Raw genomic sequence first — 15,101 nt, 5'->3', positions numbered from 1 at the left:
AGTGTTAGTTTTTTTTTAAATCAAATGTGTATATAATTCTACTTTAAAAAAATATATTCCAGTTGTTTGCAACGATTGTTGAAATAAAATATTTAACACCTTATGCGTGTATCACGCTTGATATTGATATTAAAATAATAAAAAATTATTCAGATAAAAAAATCATCTCTTCTTACATCAAAAATGTAAAAATTAAAAAAATGTACTTTAGAAAATGTCAAAAAATATTAAGCCGAGAAGTTTAGTTTAAAAAAAAATTACAAAAAAATTTTTAATTTTTTAAAAAGGGTTAAATTTTGAATTTTTTGAAAAAAAATTCTCACTATTTGAAAGAGCAGAAAAAAACCTACCAAAAACATATAGGTCACAATTTTTTTTCTTTATTATAGAAAAGCTAAGATTTTTTATAAAACTCACTGTTTATACTTATCCAAAATCTTCAACCCCCTCCCCCTACAATTTTTTATAAAATTTCATAATTACTTGGTGGTTCTAAGTACTCATTCATAGTTCTAAATACTGTGAAAATATTAGCCCGATCTAACAACTTGCAATTTTGACATTGGTACACTTGAGAAAATTTGCCCCTTATATATTACATACACATTTTGAGATTCAAAATTGTATAAAAACAAATTTATAATTGCAAAACTTGATTTTTAAACCTTCCTTTTTTATTAAAAATTAACAAAAAAAATATTAGAATGCGAAAATTCACGCTTAAGGAGGTTCTCCGGCTGCTACTCTTGAAAAAATCGATTTTCTTCCAATTTTATTTAAATTTTGAGGAAATGTTTCTTCGAGTGCGCTCTAAATGTGGTAGAAATTTCAGAACCCTTTGCCATGTCAAAAAACGAGATATCGTAGTTGGCATTTTTCATTTTCAAAATAATCGTATATGTAGAAGCTGAAGTTTGAACTTGAATATTTCAAAATTTAGCATGGCAAATTTCTACCACATTTAGAGCGCACTCGAAGAAACATTTCCTCAAAATTTAAATAAAATTTGAAGAAAATCGTTTTTTTCAAGAGTAGCAGCCGGAGAACCTCCTTAAGAACGTTTGGTGCACATCTCAGGCGTGTTTACGAGAGATCGATATCTGTGCACCTCGAGACAAAAAATTCGATATTTCGGTTAGTTTTAAAGTCTCCAGGGATTTTTTTTTGCAAAAAATTCTGGAGAAGATAACGAATCCAAATATTATAGTTACAAAAAAATCGAAGGGGTGCTTATGCCTGAAAAAATGAAATAAAAATTTTTTTGACTTTTTTCCGGGCAAATTTTGGATTTTTTTTTCTTTAATACTGCACTTTAAATTGTTAGATAATCAACTATTATTACCTAAAATATAAACAAAATCTAACTAAATGGATATAAGTTATTCGTTTTTAAAAAAAATGTGCTTTAATGTTTAATGCCCGGTAAAATCCACAATTTTGAAAATTTTTAAAAATCTTTTTTTTCTAAAATCTTCTGTTATAAAACACTACCTTTATACCAAGTTTCACAAAAATTGAAAGACCCATGACCAACTTTGATTTTTTTGAGAAAATTTGACCCATATATAGGGGAAGTGCGCCGGTTGTGGGCACCCCTACGTAAACTTCGACGGCAAGCAGACTTTACTGATCTAAGTATTGCAAGTCGTGTTCGTTGACAATACGGACTTTTCGTATTGATAACGAAACAAATATATGCATTTGTGTAATAGCTGTGAGCATAATAAAGAAAATTTGCATTAAATAAATAAAAAAGTAATTTTGTATTGTTTTCAAAGAGCAACATATGGGTGTAGATTCGTTCAGAAAAAAGGGTTAAATTTTTTCTTTGCAGTGTTGTCATTATATTTTGTGATTTACCTTCGTGTTTAACCAAAATCCTGCATCACAAAATGTGTTGGTCTTTTTAAAAAATGACTGTCATTCCCGGTTGTGGGCACCTTTATGTTAAGGAAGCTCTACCATCTGAGAATGATGAGGACTACTGTCTCATCTATCTAAACTTTCTGCCAAGTAAAGGGACAGCCGCAAACTCCATTAAATGCAATGAATATAGTCGTTCAGTGCATTCGAAGTGCGTTATGTTATGCGTACTAGCTACTGCACATGCAAGCATTATGCTTCTGTTAGCGATGAGCATAGTGTGAAAACGTGTCATCATTTTTGTTTTTTATCCCGGCAAATTCTCTTAAAATAAAGAAACTTTCATTTCTTCTTTATTTGTGTTGGTTTCTTTTAATATTTTTCCATTTTTAGCGGATTTTTCAAGGGTGCCCACAACCGGGTACAAAAATTTTTTTGTCAAAAAATTCCCATTTCACTAAATTTCTAATAAAACTTTTTTATTTAAAGGAATAAATTTAATTCCTTCACTGACAGTCACCTTAGACCTCTAGCTTTAAATTCGTACACATATATTTGTATAATATGCACATGAAAAAATGTTATGAGGCAAAAACAAAAAGGTGCCCACAACCGGAACACTTCCCTTATATATATTTGCATTTTATAATTGTGAATAATATTTTTTTTTAACTAAAAAAAATTAATTCAATGATTATATAATATAAAGTAGATAATTACGCACTATTATGTATATCATCCTAAAAAGAACATTTTTTTATACAGTAGGATCTTTCAATAGTGCAGTCGTCGGGAATATTGTGCACTGTTCGAAGCGTGCAAAAACTAAAACATTCAGGTCCGTGTCAAGAAAATTAAGGGTCCCCTACTACTAAATACCGGGCACCACTAAATGATACTAAATAATCAAATGAGCGACGGCACTGTATTTGACGTCACAGATTCCCTTTCCCTTTACCCCCCGAAACCCCTTGTCTACTCAACTCACTAATGACTGCACTGTTCAGAACTGCACTATTGAAAGATCCTACTGTAATTTACAGTCGCATTAGCAGGATTGTACCGTGCCATATTAGCTCTAACTATCCTTGGTGGGGGGAAAAGGAGCCCATATTTCAATGTTTCCTAATTTTTTCTGAAACGACGTGAATTTAATTGAAAATAAATACGATATTCGTGTTCAGCAGGAAATTCCACTCCGGAAAACACTTACGTAAATAAATATTCGGAAGCACTAATAAAGAAAACAATATGATAAAACGTGACAAAGATTCCGTTGACATTTTTCAAAAACAGCTGTTTTTTAAAAATATACTCCTAACTTCGCAAATGGTGTCAGATTGACTTGCAATTTTTACTATCATTTTTTGGTGTTAAGACGCGAAAATATCATGAATGACGCGATAATTTGAACAAGCCGTTTAAGCAATACAGCCACTAACTATTCTTACCCCTTAACTATCCTTACCCCATCTTCCCCTATATATAAATACTTAGAATTTCTTACTACAGTCAGGTCCCCATACTGTTAGATTCCAAACTGTTATGTCCTCAGTAGTGTTATGTTTTTGCATAACCTCCAAATTCAGAAGTGTTAGGTGACGTCACCAATTTTCAGGGCCGTATTCTTAAGCCCAAAGAAAAGGGGGCATATACTTCTAGGCCAAACTTGAGGTTTATATATTTACGTTCCTGAAAGGTGCGCAGTAGGCATACTTTGAGCACATAACAGAGCTGAGTCTGGAGGAGTGGGAAATTTCTGGAAATGTAACAGTATGGGGACCCGACTGTATTATTGTTTTTAAATGCCGCAATATTCCACAAACAAACATTTACTTTTTTTAAAAAAATAAAAACAAGCACCGTTGACACTTTATGCAACAGTTTGAGGTTATGATGCATTCTAGTGGAAAGTGTTCGCGCCATGCAAGGCGCTACAAGACGTCGGCGAGATAAACTGCCATGGAAATTCCAGTGGTGGCACTAGCATGTATCTAGGCTTCCATTACATTTTTCTACCTGGGTAATGAGTACTTTATTGACCTGTGGGTAGCGGTAACAATGGGTACTTTATTGACCTAGGGCAATAATGGTCACTATTGACCGCTGGGTCAATAATTCGCCTGAGTTGCATAAATTAATTAATTTATTTATGTACTGCTAACGGATTTACCAAATAAAAAAAGACCTTTAATAATAATACTGATAATAATAATGATAATCATAATGAAAAAATTAAAAATTTACAAATCTTTAGAGGAAAATTATTTCCCTTTAGAGCAGTCGATTAAAAATTTACGTTCATTGAGAAATAAAAAGGGAGAAAAAATGCTCAGTAGCATTTAACAACTTTGTTCTTCGCTGAGAGCTGAAGAAAAAAAAGATCGTTGAACCGTCTGGAATTTCATAGATGTGCCTCTTGATTATTAATTGTCTTCTATATAGTTATTATACCCATGGAATTTTACAGCATAAAATTTTAATTTACGGTAATTTAAAGAATTAACAAATTCCGAATTTTTTTCGATTAAATTTTTCAAAAAAGTGTTCAAATAAAAAATTGTATCTCCTTAATAATTTAATATTAAAAATGTAAATTAATTGAAACATAAATCAATAAGTTAATAAATAAATTAATAAATAAACAAATTAATAAACAAATAAAATTTCGATTGATACTAGAACTAATAATTGGGGAAGAGTTGTCAGAGTTGGACAGGGTTTAGGTTTGAGCCACCGCGTTTATTTCATTTTATCACACTAGCGCCATCTATCTTTGTACGTAAATTCTTGCTACTAAGTGTCATCCATCTTTTCATATATGAGTCGCAGTTAAGAATGCAAACGTATATTTGGGTATTGTGCGACTCTGTGATATAGGGTCAACAAAAACTTTTTTGTGGTGTCAAAAGAAGAGAATTATATGTAGAAGAAATATGCCGAAGAAAAAATAAGTTTACAAAAATTGTTCATTAAGATGATATGTGAAAATGTGTAAAGTAATTTGGTGTTTATGTCACGCGATTGTGTTCTGTGCGATATGACGCAAAACGACGCGTGTGTCAGTGTTGAGCCATGAGCGGTTGTTAGAGTTGAGCCACCCGAAATTATGCAATTAAAATAAGCGTACTTGCAACAGAAATTCATTTTTTCACTTAAAGAGGTGTTAAAAACTTCATTTCCATTGAAAAGAAAGGAAAAAAATTTTTTGATAACCTTTTTTCATTTTTTCAATTTTGGATTTTGTTCATGAGGAATAAATTATCTAAAGTTAGGTATATTTGTTAGGTATAATATGGGATTTTATTTTAATTTCATGGTTCCTTTCCTCATTCCAAAGTGTCATTCAATCATTTGAAGGTCATTTTTAATCATTTACCTAAATATTTCATTGATTTTCTACAGTGGCCCAACTCTGGCAACCATGTTCAACTCTGACAACATTTTTTGTTTTATTTAAGATATTTAATTTATTTAGTAAAAAAAAAAAAAATTGATTCGGATAATTGATAGCTTCTTTCTTCTTAATATTTAACTGCCGAATGATAAATTCACTTTCTATAATTATAATTGCCTATGAATTGAAATACTAGGCTTACCATCTTTAAGAAACTTCCTACGTTATCATTAAAATAACGTAGGAAGGGATAGTATATGTCAAAGAATTCGGAGAATCTCGGGGTGCATGTAGCTCAGTGGTCAGAGCAGTCTACCGGCAATAGAAAGGTCGTGGGCTCGTATCCCACCATGCTACCGTTTTTTTCTGGATTCTTTGATAATTTTGAAATTATTAATTAATTTCGAAAATATTTTTCAGATTAAGCAGGTTTCTGTATTCGGGCAGCTGTGCTGTCGATACATATGAAATCTAAGAGCTTATAGAGATTTATTTAAGATATTTAATTTATTTAGTAAAAATTTGATTCGGATAATTGATAGCTTCTTTCTTCTTAATATTTAACTGCCGAATGATAAATTCACTTTCTATAATTTTTTTTTAATTGCTTATGATTATATGTATATGAGTATGAGTATATGTGAAAATTTCTCTCCATTTTATATAAAAAATTTTATTCTTAAAAAATTTAGGAAAAATAAGTTATGTTCCGTTTTTTTTGTTTACGAATTTTTTATTTTTAATATTTTTTTAATTAATAGGGGAGATCGGGGTTGAAAGTGCCGATTTCGACAAAATGAAAGAAAACAATAGTAAAATAACAACTATTTGTTTTTATTTATGAACTATTTGGTGTAGAGTTTTATGTAGTTATTGAATTTATTTATACTTTTTAACAATTTTTCATAGTTTCCAATAAAAATATGTTATTTTGCAGCGCGGCGATGCGTTCCAACGACTCTCGCTGCGGGGCCGGTTGTGCCGACGCTGGGGCAGATTGTGCCGCATAGAGTTTTACCTTGTTTAAATTACAGCAAATGATATTATTTATTATAAACATGCAAATACACAGTAAATCAACATCAGAATAGATTAAAATAATATGCAACGATTTAATCCAAATTTTTAAGTTACGAATTTTCAAAAATTTTCGTTTTTTGAATGTTTTCTTTGACCTACTTTTTAATATCAGATAACTCGAAAAATATTGCTTCTTTCTAATTTTTGACAAAAGAAGAATAGTTTTGATTTCTTCTCTAGGGGAGACTAGGTGCAGTTGTTACAATTTTGATAAAAACAGTTACTGTGATTAGAGTTTAACTCCAATTTGTTTGGTCAAACGATTAAATCAAAGGTATATTATCTAGTTTTAAAAGGCCATAATTGATTTAGCTCTATGTCTATTATTTAATTAACTAGAAGCATTTGAGTGAAAGCGTGTAAATTATAACAACTGCACAAAGTAAATGTCGGTTGTTACAATACCAAAAATCATCTATAAAATTTCTAAATTGAAGACAAATAATTTTTTATAACCATTTTTATTAATTATTTATCATTTTTGGCTCAACGTAATAGTACGTGACAGTTCAATAGAGATGGCAGCATTAATATTGTTTCGAAATGAAAGAAACTTAAAAAAATTTTTTTTTTATTTATTTTGAAGACGAATTTAGAAAAACCATGAGATTTTTCACAAAAAATGAGTGTGATTACATTACATTTTTGACAAATATTTTACATTTCAAACAAATCTGCTGAATTTTATAAAAAATAACCGTTCTCATTATCACTTGTAACAACTGCACAACAGGTACATTTTTTACAATAAAACACTTTATTAAAAAAGTTTACACTAAATGTGGACAACCAAGGCAGTTTTTTAAAGCTTAATCCTCATAGAATTGATTAAAAAAATGAACTTTGTTAAGTATAAAGGTCTATTAATTATTTAAAAAATATCAGGCAGAGAAATATTTACTTTTGGCCTCTAAAAACCAATGTGCCTATTTTTTACTTGTAAAGCTTGCATATAATTTTTAAACATATTGCAGTAAGTTCGTACATAAAAACTAAACATTTTTCTCTTTGGAACAACTGCACAGCGTAACAACCGCATCTAGTCTCCCCTACTATTGAATAATATGTTAACAAAAAAATTTTCCCATTTTATACTAAAAAATACCAATTTTTTATGAACAAATTAAGTTTTTTTTAACTTAAGATATTCGATAAAAAAATTTTTTTGGTTAAAATGTACCTGAAAATACTAAGAAGTTTTTTCAAAAAATTTTAGAGTGAATCTGATAAGTTTAATGAATTTTAAAAAATAATTAATCTCCGCGTGCAGGTCGCTCGCACGCGGCATATTGTGCACCTAGATCAAAAAGCAGATTACACAGCCACACAAAAAAAAATAAAGTGTCTTGATCTGGGGTCGAGACATATGTATTCCGATGTATTTCGATGCGCTGAATCCGAATCCGCCATCAGAATTTGGCCAATGGGTCCTGGTTTCGCCCTAACCTCAAAAAATACCCTAAAATCATTAAAATTGTCACTTTTGATTTATCAAATTGAATCTAACCGCATATTGATAATTTTCTCAGATTCCTTAATGTAAATAAACTATTCTATAAGCTTTTTAATTCAAAATTCATATAAAACATTAAATCTATCGAACCTAACCTCAAAAACACATCTAAGCTTCCACACAAACAAATTATACCATACACAGCGCAATAAAAATTATGTAAGCTCATGAAAGTTACAACTTAGGTGTTTTTATGACTGCTGATTACGAAGCCGGTGTTAGTTTGTCAAAATTCAAAATGGCGGATCCAATATGGCGAACAATATAATTAAAATTTGTTTGGATTGGCTTGAAAATCGTTTCTCGGGGGCTTTTGGGGTCGCTGATGACGAATCCCATGTCGGTTTCTAAAAATTAAAAATGGCGGATTTAATATGGCGGTCTTTATTATTTTAACGATTTTTTAAAATTTATTACTCGCGGTTTTTCGGGACCTTTGATAATGAATCGTATATCAATTTTTATAATCTTAAAGTCGTACGAATTGTTAGAAAAAATTGTTAGAAAACAATTTGTAAGACTTTAAGGTAATAAAAATTGATATAGGAATCGTTATCAAAGGTCCCAAAAACCCGCGAGTAATAAATTTTAAAAAATCGTTAAAATAATAAAGACCGCCATATTGGATCCGCCATTTTGAATTTTTAGAAACCGACATGAGATTCGTCATCAGCGACCCCAAAAACCCCCGAGTAACGATTTTCAAGCTAATCCAAACAAATTTTAATTATATCGGTCGCCATATTGGATCCGCCATTTTGAATTTTGATAAACTAACACCGGCTTCGTAATCAGCAGTCATAGAAACACGTAAGTTGGAACTTTCATGAGCTTACCTATTTTTTATTGCGCTGTGTATGGTATAATTTGTTTGTTTGGAATCTTAGATGTGTTTCTGAGGTTAGGTTCGATAGATTTAATGTTTTATATGAATTTTGAATTAAAAAGCTTATAGAATAGTTTATTTAAATTAAGGGATCTTAGAAAATTAACAATGTGCGGTTAGATTCAATTTTGATAAATTAAAAGTGACCATTTTAACGACTTTAGGGTATTTTTTGAGGTTAGGACGAAACCAGGACCCATTGGCCAAATTCTGATGGCGGATTCGGATTCAGCGCATCGAAATGCATCGGAATACATATGTCTCGACCCCAGATCAAGACACTTTATTTTTTTGTGTGGCTGTGTTATTAAATGCCATTTTTTACTTTTTTTAATTTATTACATTTGATACAACTAATAACTATGTTTCACGTGGAATTTCCCATACATGTTGTATGTTCTCGCATTCTAAAAAATTGCCACTGACTGCGGCACAATTATCCCCGAGCAAAAGGCACAATCAGCCCCATTGCGCAGTGAAAAAAGGTCATTGATAGCTTCAACCATTTAAAAAATAGACCAAAAGTTGCACACCTAAAAATTTATACTAACATAGCGTCAAAGCACCAAGCTACTAACAACTGTTTATTTCGTGTAGTAAATGAAATTAAAATGGCTGCCAAAGGTGCGCAGGCGTAAAATAATACATCTCTCATTTCAAGTTTTTAAAAATCTTTTTTCGTTTTTGAGATATAAGCAACGGCACAACCTACCCCCGGCACTTTCAACCCCGCTCTCCCCTATTTTATTGCAAAAATTATTTTTAATATTTTTTTAAAATTAATATTATTGCAAAAATTGTTTTTTAGATATAAAAAAATAAATTTCATTCATATTTTTGTAAACAAAATTTTTTTTACTTGTCTATTTTAGAGTTTCAACCATGTTCGATCCTGGGGAGGAACTTTGCTGAGAACATTAAAGTCATGAGCCTTGTGTAATTTTAAAGTGGACCGGTGAAGAGTTCGATGAAAAAAACGTCCTCTCGCCGGCAAAGAAATTGAAGAAGAATAATTTTTTTTTATTGTCATTTCGACTTATTTTTAAAACGAAGAAACAATGTTCTTTCGTTCACCATTGGACATTATTAATAATAATCTCATTTCATTCAACGTCTCTTCATTATCAATAATATCGTTACAATTATTTTAATGAGAATATAATAATTTTGATAATAAACAATTTTTTAAAACTATTTTTTTATACTGAAAAATTTGGACGTTGAAAAAAATTGATGGGATGCGTCAATTAAATGTTTATTTACATCAATGTCAATTGAATGAGAGACGAAATTTAGTGGGACACTTTATGGAATTTAAAATTCCATTGGAGGAGTCATCATTAAGAAAAGAGAGGGGAGTGATTTTTAATTTTCAAAGTGTAACAAAACGTGTGTAATATTCACCTGAGTGGGAATAAAATGACGGCAATGCTGGTTTCAGTGGCGGAATTATCCAACATTTTCTCCGTACTTGCTGTTCTTATTTGCTTCTGTGGAATTGTTCTCTTCATTATGAGGTATGTAACATTGTTATTTATTAATTTTTGTTAATTTTTTTATTAAAATGAACAACTTAGGAAGCCACCTTCTTTTCAACCTAGGAATTAAAGTTGTATTTTTTTATTCCTAGGGAGTAAAATTGACCTTTTTTGCACTATGGAATTAAAAACTTTTTTAAAACTTCAGGATAAAGTAGTATTAAATTAAATTACCCAGGTTAGATTTTTTGGTCGGCCCATAGTTGGGTCAACTTTTACAAAGTCGGTCCAACTTCTCGTGTCAGAGGTTGGGTCAACCATACAGATGATAACGGTTCACCGTCTAATGGCGACGATGGTTGGCCCGACAACTCATAAGAAAGTTGGCCCAACTTAAAATGCATATGTTGTGCCAACCATACATTTCAATGGTTAGTCCAAAGACTGATGCCAATATTGGCACAACTTTAGATGCGTAAGTTGGGCCAACCACAATTTTCAAAGTTTGGCCAACTTTAACTGCCGACGGTAAAAAATTATTAAAAAACTAAATTATTTATACAATAACACGTTTTTATTTTCGGGAACATCAGATATAACCTTTACCTATTATTATTAAACACAATCTCATACATACATTTTCGAATATATCTAACGCTCGCTGGGATCGAACCTTAACCTAACGCACCAAAGACTTATACACTAAACACTACGCTACGCTTATATGGGAATATATAACGTTAAATGTATATTAAAGCTGCAACAGTCGGGCCAACCGTGGCCCAGAGTTTGGCCGACCCAGAAAGTACAAATCAATTAAACTGCATTTGACAAAGTTTTGCTAACCGTTGGGCCAACCGAGGCCCAGAGTTCGGCCGACCAAGAAAGTTTAAGTCATTTAAACTGTGTTTCACAGAGTTTTGCCAACCGTTAGGCCAACCGAGGCCCAGACTTTGGCCGACCATGAAAATTTAAGTTAATTTAACTGCGTTTCTTGAGTTTTGCCCACCGTCTGGCCAACCGTTGCCCAGAGTTCGGCCGACCAAGAAAGTTTAAGTCATTTAAACTGAGTTTCACAGAGATTTGCCAACCGTGGCCCAGAGTTCGGCCGACCAAAATAATATAAGCCAATTAAACTGCGTTTCACAAAGTTTTGACAACCGTCGGGCCAACCGTGGCCCAGAGTTCGGCCGATCAAAAAACCGTAAGTCAATTATACTGCTTTTCTTGAGTTTTGCCAACCGAGGCCCAGAGTTCGGCCGACCATGAAAATTTAAGTTAATTTAACTGCTTTTCTTGAGTTTTGCCAACCGTCGGGACAACCGAGGCCCAGAGTTTGGCCAACCGAAACTGAAAGTCTTTTAAACTACGTTTCGATGAGTTGTGCCAACCTTTCTTGCCAAGGTTGGCCTGACGGTTGGTTGAACTCTGCATGTAATGGTTGGCTTGCAAAGTTGGGCCAACTGTGGGCACTAGTACTTGCTAAAGTTGGGCAAACTCTGTCAACTAAAACTTCGCTTGCCAAAGTAAGGCCAACCTTGGGCCAACCTTCAAACTCTGACGGCCAACCCAAATTCCGAGGGGTGAACAACTTCGATATTCCTCGTACACTCGATAGATATTCACATGTATATTCTACGGGTATTCCCATGTTTTCCAGCATATATTCAATATTCTCAGTATTCACTGATATTCTTTAATATTTTCAGTATTCACTTATATTCTTTAATATTTTCTATATATTTCCATATAATCCTAAGTAATCTCCAATATTTTGACATATTCTATAATATTAACGAGCAGTAAGAACATGTTTCAAGAAAACTGTAACATATTTTTACATTTGTCATTTTAAATTTATACGCGTTAAGGCTCCGGAAATTCAAAATCCTCTGCTATTTCGACACTCGAGTTAAAAAACAGAGTCAATTATTGTAAGAGAAGATGCAATACATGAGGACGATTGGTGTGAATAATTTTTCTATTTAAATTTTCGAAATATACAATTAAAAAGATTTTGAATAATTGAAATTTTGTAAAATTTAATTGAAATTAACTAATTTTTTTCAAGTACCGTCAACCGGGGCTATTTTGTGCACCAAATAGCTTTTTTTTGATTCAAAGATTTATTTAAATTCAGAATTAAGAGAATAAAGAAAATCAACTTTTGATATATGTTGTGGACATCCTTCTGAAGGTTTCCTATAAATTTTGCAAAGAAAAAAATTTTTTTGTCTTAGTTATAGTCATTGAAAGTCGTGAACACAATAACTCCCGGGATGGGGCTATTTTGTGCATCGAACTTTGTTTTTCTATAATGTTGCGTAAACAATTTTTTTAATCGTTTCTGCTTCATGAAATCTTTTGTGTATATATTTGAGAGTAAATTAAAAAAAGAATGACCTAGTAAAATTTTTTTTGTAGATATATTATACAAAAAATGTAAAATAAAGCACTAAAATTTTGCTAAAATCTGGATTTACTAAAAATTAACAATCTTTCTTTAAATTGTATATTACGCAGATAGTAAATAAAATTTTTTTCTTTTTTAATATATATTTTATAATAATATACTAATATAATTATAAAATGATCGTTTAAACACTTATAAATAACTTTAAAACATCATTTCAATAGGAGCTTTTTTAATGGTTTTGAATGATATTTTTAAAAAACTTGAAATAAATATTTTTAAGGTTAAATAGATAACATATTAATATCTAATATGACTTTCAAGTTATTTTAAGAGAAACGAGAAAATAGTTTTAAAACTAATTTTAAAAACTTATAAATATTAATTAAAGTTCATTTTTTGAGGTTACGTTGTGCACCGGTAGAGCTTTTAATCGTTTTAATGATTTTAATTAACGTATTTACAGTTTTTTGACAGAAAAGTAAGACAAAAATGTATTAAAATGATAAACAGAATCTTCTTTACTTACTAAATAAAATATTTATGAAAAATATTTGATTTTTTTAAGTGCACAAAATAGCCCCATGGAATACTGGTTTTTCAGTTTTTTCCACTTTTCTCTTAAAATAATGAATAAAAAGTTAGCGCATTACGTAAGTATCATCACAACACAATTGAAAACAAATATCTAACACAGTTTATGAGACACATTAAAACTCTAGAAGATCTGGTATAATTTTTCCGAACTTTCAAAATTTTTTAAACAAATTTTCCGTTTTTAGGAATTTTTTTCTCTTAATTGCCAAAGAATTAAATAATAACATTTAGTGCTCTCTATTGTCATGTAATCCAACTTTCATTTAACAAAATAGCAGATTAAAATAATTCATTTTAATAATTTTTTTCATTAAAAAACTCGCGTGCACAAAATAGCCCCCGGATGCACAAAATAGCCCCAGTTGACGGTATTTTATTACAATTTTCGAAAATCAACTTTTGAAGATTGCAAATTTTGAAAATAATATAATTATCAAAAGAGTTAATGAAAAATCTTTAAATATAAATTTAAAAACAAATTTAGCTTCTAATTTAAATTTTTTTTTAAAATTCAATATTTTTAGTATTTTTAAATACACATTTCCATTAATTTAAATACATACAAAAATAATAACTTTTTAGAATTACTTTTAACATTTTGGAGAAAAAAATCATGTTCAAGATTTTTAATTAAAATTCATCAAAAAATTAATTAGTTTTCTTTAAAAACAAAAATTCTTTTAAGAAATGAAATTATCTTTAAAAGATTTTACCAAATTTCAATTGTTTGGAAATTTTTCAATTGCATATAAATAAAAAAACTACTTATTTTCTTTCAAAAATTATTTTAAAATATTAAAAAAAATTAATTGTAAGAATTTCTTTATTAGTTTTTTGAAAATATTATACCTTAATAACTAAAGAAAAAACATGGACAGTTATAAGAAATTGAGTTTTGCATTTAAATAATTGAATTATTCTAGAAGAACTATCGGAAAATTATTTAAAATAATTGAGTCAGATATGAACCCAGGTGCGATTTTTTGGTCGGCCCATAGTTGGGCCAACTTTTACAAAGTCGGTCCAACTTCTCGTGCCAGAGGTTGGGCCAACCTTATACAGATGATAACGGTTCGCCGTCTAATGGCGACGATGGTTGGCCCGACAACTCATAGGGAAGTTGGCCCAACTTACAATGCATATGTTGTGCCAACTATACATTTCAATGGTTGGTCCAAAGACTGACGCCAAAGTTTGCACAACTTTAGATGCGTAAGTTGGGCCAACCACAATTTTCAAAGTTTGGCCAACTTCAACTGCCAACGGTAAAAAATTATTAAAAAACTAAATTATTTATACAATTATCACGTTATTATTAGCGGGAACATCAGATATGACCTTTACCTATTATTATTAAACACAATCTCATACATACATTTTCGAATATATCTAACGCTCACTGAGATCGAACCCCATACCTAACGCACCAAAGACTTATACACTGACCACTACGCTACGCTTACATGGGAATATATAACGTTAAATGTATATTAAAGCTGCAACAGTCGGGCCAACCGTGGCCCAGAGTTCGGCCAACCAAGAAAGTTTAAGTCATTTAAACTGCATTTGACAAAGTTTTGCCAACCGTTGGGCCAACCGTGGCCCAGAGTTTGGCCGACCAAAATAATGTAAGTCAATTAAACTGCGTTTCACATAGTTTTGCCAACCGTCGGGCCAACCGTGGCCCAGAGTTCGGCCAACCAAGAAAGTTTAAGTCATTTAAACTGCATTTGACAAAGTTTTGCCAACCGTCGGGCCAACCGTGGCCCAGAGTTCGGCCGACCAAAATAATGTAAGTCAATTAAACTGCGTTTCACAAAGTTTTTCCAACCGTCAGGCCAACCGTGGCCCAGAGTTTGGCCGACCAAGAAAGT

The 15,101-nt window shown here is 31.2% G+C and overlaps 1 protein-coding gene across 4 annotated transcripts in view; it reads left to right on the top strand.

The window, feature by feature from the left end:
• Positions 1 to 15,101, top strand: part of LOC122500705 (cell growth regulator with RING finger domain protein 1-like) — a 219,211-nt gene that overhangs the window by 53,208 nt on the left and 150,902 nt on the right. For 3 of the 4 annotated variants that reach the window (XM_043609763.1, XM_043609764.1, XM_043609762.1), the window contains exon 2: positions 9,612 to 10,256. The exons of the other annotated variant lie outside the window; for it this stretch is intronic. In XM_043609763.1, coding sequence (XP_043465698.1) covers positions 10,159 to 10,256 — 98 coding nt within the window. In that variant the 5' untranslated portion in view covers positions 9,612 to 10,158. The remainder of the gene's footprint in view (positions 1 to 9,611; positions 10,257 to 15,101) is intronic. 4 annotated transcript variants of the gene reach the window in all.

This window comes from Leptopilina heterotoma, unplaced genomic scaffold, assembly GCF_015476425.1.
Source record: "Leptopilina heterotoma isolate Lh14 unplaced genomic scaffold, ASM1547642v1 Lhet_190, whole genome shotgun sequence".
NCBI lineage: Eukaryota > Metazoa > Arthropoda > Insecta > Hymenoptera > Figitidae > Leptopilina > Leptopilina heterotoma.
Note: the sequence above shows the minus strand (reverse complement) of the source record. Positions and strands in the feature narration are given on the sequence as shown.